This window comes from Rhea americana, unplaced genomic scaffold, assembly GCF_003343005.1.
Source record: "Rhea americana isolate MKP2758 unplaced genomic scaffold, rheAme1 scaffold_31, whole genome shotgun sequence".
In the NCBI taxonomy this organism is placed as follows: domain Eukaryota; kingdom Metazoa; phylum Chordata; class Aves; order Rheiformes; family Rheidae; genus Rhea; species Rhea americana.
Window position 1 is genome coordinate 5,334,612 of NW_028186435.1, and position 4,257 is coordinate 5,338,868.

Sequence of the window (4,257 nt, forward strand, 5' to 3'; positions counted from 1 at the left end):
TGGGGGGTCAGAGGGCCGCGGTCCTGTCGGGTTAACCCTCCCGTGGTCGGCACAGCAATAAACGCGCGGCGGCGGGGAGCCGGGCTCGCCGCCGCCAGAGGCGCAGACGGCAGGTGGCCGCTCAGGGCGTCTTGTGTCTGTCTGTGCGGAGCGCGGCGGGCGGTTAGCGGCCGTTGCGGCCGTTGGGCGGTGGCGGGGCCTGGCCCCGCCCCTCGCGCAGGGCCTGCTGGGATGGGGGCGGCGGCGGCGCGTGTGCTCTCGGCGGAAGTCGGGGGGGGACAACTTCCGGGCGGCGGAGGCGGCGTGAGGGGCCATGGCGCCGCGGCGCGGCCGGCAGAAGAGGGCAGCGGGAGGCGACCCCGCCGTGCCCCCCAGCCCGCCTTCCTCCGAGGACGAGGCCCCGGAGGAGGTGTCCTTCGGCGTCGCCAGGGCCGCGGCCGAGACCGAGCGGAAGATCGCGGGGGAGGCGGCACGCAGGTACCGGCCGCCTCCCGTCCCGCCGCGCTGACGGCTCCACCCGCCTCCCCGCAGGCACCGGGAGCTGCTGAAGGAGAAGCGGCGGCGGCGAGAGGAGCTGTTCAAGGAGCAGAAGGTATCGCGGATCCCCCCGCTCCTTTTCCCCCCTCCCGGCCCGCACGGCCCCGCGTAAGCCGCCGCCGGGCAGGCCGCGCCGCGCCTGACTGCCGTCTCCCCCGCAGAGAAAGAAGCTACTCCCTGAGGCCGTGCTGCAGGAGCTGGCCGCCGCGCCACCCGGCCGGTAAGCTCCTCGGGCGAGCCCGGAGCTCCCCCGGGGGGGGGGTCGGTGTGGGTTCTGGGCTGGGAGGTTGTGATGGAAGCGGATGTGATGCTGCTTAGTGTGTCCCTCCTCCCCGATGCCCCGTGGTTGGTGCCGTATACACTTCAGCGGCTTTGACTGAGTGAAGGGAGTCTACGCTGGAAAGTAATCTATCGCTTTTTCTTTGCTTCATAGACAAAATGAGGTGACTCACGCAGCTGACAAAGGTATGCTGCTGTTTAGCTTAACGGCACGTGTCTTTCTATAGCTCAGGATTTCTTTTCTGTACTATAGCTGTGGAGGCGGCGTTGTCTGTTGTTACAGAGCTCTTTCAGCAGTTTGCAACCTGAATAGATTGTACTGGTTGTCTGTTGCTCGGGGAAAGTTGGTAGTGGTCATGTTGTCACGTTGAATCTCTGATTCCAGTCTTCTACACTGTACAATGACTTAGTCCAAACTGTTTAAGGAAATAATGGGTGGGTGTTATATTTTATATATATAAAAAAAATCTAGGATTACTAGAAAAAGAGACTAATTATCTTCAGTATTCAATTAAGTTGTAAAGACTGTTCACAGATATATCCAATAATTACCTTGGTACTGGATACATAATGCTATGATTTCATGGTATCAGTAAAAATTAAATAACATTACTCAAACCTCAACTAGAAAAAACAGACTGTTGGGTACTCATGAGTACTTTAGTGCTGTTTATCTGTGCTTCAAAATACTTCACCAAAAAACAGATTTTGCTCTTTTTTTYCCACAATTTTCTCATTCCACCCTCCCATAATTACATGCATGTCCAGTGTAAAATTGCTACTTTTTCTTCTTTTGATTATAAAAGAAAAAGTTGACCAAACAGAGATGAGCTTGGGATGATGTTTTGAACGTTCAGTCTCCAMAGGATGTGTTTAATAGAGAACAAGGCTAACTCTGGACTCTGCTTTGTGATTATTGCATAGCTGTTGTGCTTCATTGAGTTGTTACTCTGTGTTGAAGCCCATTTTTTTGTTGTTGATGCATGAGAATAGGAAAGCTGAATAGCTGTACTTCAGCTGGGTCTCCTAAGGCTTGCTTTGTGTCTCTCCCCCCACCAAGAGCAGCCCTTCTCTGAGGACATTTATAGCTCTTGCAAGTCAGAACTTCTGAAAAGGCCTGTTGGGGTTGACTAAAATCTTTTTTTCCAGCTTACTGATTGATTGATTGTTTCATTCTTGTTACTCCTTTGTATATGGTTCTTGATTTATAGTATGTGGGGAATTTTTGTCTATTAAATTTGCTTTAGATGAACACCCTGAAGATCATGGGTCTGAAAAGCAGAGTGAAGGACATGTTCCAAGACAGCTCAAAAAAGACAAACCAAGGGGTACCAGGTATGCTGGAAGCAGAACACAGTGTTTCTCTCTGAGACCTGCCTCTGTCCATTTGTGGAGGGGGGGGGGGGCATCACAGCAGCTGTTTTATCACTGGATCTCTAGCAGTACTGTTTTTTTTTTTTTTATTTGATATTATTTCTGTTCTTCTTCTAATTGAAAGTTTATTATGTGATAACAGCCACTTTAATGTGCTTCTGAAACAGTATGCTTAAAAAAAAGGGGGGGGGGAGGTGTCCTTCACGAGGCTGCATGGCCATGTGAGACTATTACCTGACGTGAACTTGGATATAGCAACGTAGGCTCCCACCCACAGTTCCTCATAGCAAGTTTTGTGGTTTGGACAGCATGTGGACCCTTTGCTCTGCCTGGTGTATGGGGGTGCTTGGGGCTAGTTGTGTTCCACCCCCCCCCCTTAAATGAATTGTGCCTTTGGCTTCTTTTCTTTTTTGAAAAGCCATATTGTAGGCTATTAATGATTAATTAATCAATTTCCTGTCAKGAATTAAATTTTGAAATTATACAAGATATAACTTTTAATAATAGGAACAAAAATGATCTCTTAAAAACATGTTTTGGACTTCATTTCTCGTTGTATTTGCTTCTTCCTGTATACCTAGAGTTTTAAGCAACAGTAGCAGCAGAGAGGAAGAAGGGAATTTGGGTGTCAGCTTTCCTTATTTGTCAGATAAATAGTAATTTCATTTTCAGGTGTGGGAAAAGAGAAATTAATTAAGGATCTGTTCTTACAACTTGGATGAAATTTGGGCAGCTGTAAGCACAGCTGTAGAAGTTGCATTACATGGAATCCACTACCTCTGGTGGTTTTGGAGTTTTTTTTTTTTTTGTTTGTTTTTTTGTGCCTGACCTCCCTCTAGAGGAAAGCTACACTAGCGTTTCCCAGGGCTATCTCAAGGCTCCTGAGGAGCTCCTGTTTGCTCTCTTAACAAAATAGTAAAAAGGCAGCATATGTGGCAGGATCTTAGCCCCATCCTCCCCCCGCMTTCCCCCCCCCCCCCCCCCCCCCCCCCCCCCCCCCAGCAAGCTTTACCAAGCTTGGCTGAGAATCAGGAACTTAGCTATCACTGTTGTGCTAAAGTAGCAAAATATTAGCTCATGTCTATTGTTCTGGCTTCTTAAACAAGCTACCAGAACTTACTTCCTTTTATTGGTTTGTTTGACTAGGTCAAAAGGAAACTATATAGCTGTGCACTTAAAAGATCAGAGTTTAACAGGTCTCCACCAACAGACAGCCAAAGACTTCTTACACACTCATCTCTATGGACCAGGTACTAACCGAACGCATGGTAAGCTCTTTTCCTTATGCAGTGCTGCATCTTTTGAATTTGACTGTGTACTAGACTCAGTAAGTAARTAACACTCATCTCCATTTCAGCAAATGAGTTTTTCTCCCTTGAAAACAAGAAAAACCCAGTTAAAAAAGCTGCAGTTCAATTTGTGGACAAATCTTGGGGTAAGTGTAAAAGTTCAAACTTGGCATTTCTTTATGCATGTTATGACTTGAGCTGGTTTTTTGTTTTTCTTTATACAGCTTTCATGCTTGTTACAGGACTGTAATTTACTAACTGAAGTACGTGACAGTGAGAGAGGGGAAACAGGACACTACAGCACTGTGCAGTGAATGTTCCATGGGGGAGAGCGTACAGGACAATCCCAAAATGCTACCTCATTTTTCATACATAAAGCAGCAAGTTGTGTATACTTGCCTGGTTAAATATCATACTAATTATTGCTTCAGTCTATAAACGCTGTAACTTTTAGTGTGCRTAAAATCGTACAGCTGCAATGCCAAGATCCTAAAACTTATGCATGAACAGAACAAAATAAGCCTTTTCCCCCTATAAAAACACAAAATTATAAAAATGAAGACAGACTCATACATCAACTCTAGATATCCTCCTAGTCAAGTCAACCACATATGCAGAGTCTGTGAAGACCATAAAATTTAGAGGGGAAAAGTTGTAATTAATTATTAATCCCTGATAGTCAGAGTCTGCTTTTCAGTTGAGCTCCAAAAGTGAAAAAACGGAAAGCACTGCTGTAGCCTCCTCTGAAGGAGATTAGCAGATAATGGTACCACTGTCC

General features: G+C 47.0%; 1 protein-coding gene across 1 annotated transcript in view; it reads left to right on the plus strand.

Annotated features, from left to right (window-relative positions):
• Positions 1 to 272: 272 nt before the first annotated feature.
• NOL7 (nucleolar protein 7) overlaps positions 273 to 4,257 on the plus strand; it is a 4,607-nt gene continuing 622 nt past the window's right edge. The window contains exons 1-7 of the mRNA XM_085310046.1: positions 273 to 477; positions 532 to 592; positions 699 to 757; positions 971 to 1,002; positions 2,064 to 2,151; positions 3,337 to 3,458; positions 3,548 to 3,625. Coding sequence (XP_085166172.1) covers positions 314 to 477; positions 532 to 592; positions 699 to 757; positions 971 to 1,002; positions 2,064 to 2,151; positions 3,337 to 3,458; positions 3,548 to 3,625 — 604 coding nt within the window. The 5' untranslated portion in view covers positions 273 to 313. The remainder of the gene's footprint in view (positions 478 to 531; positions 593 to 698; positions 758 to 970; positions 1,003 to 2,063; positions 2,152 to 3,336; positions 3,459 to 3,547; positions 3,626 to 4,257) is intronic.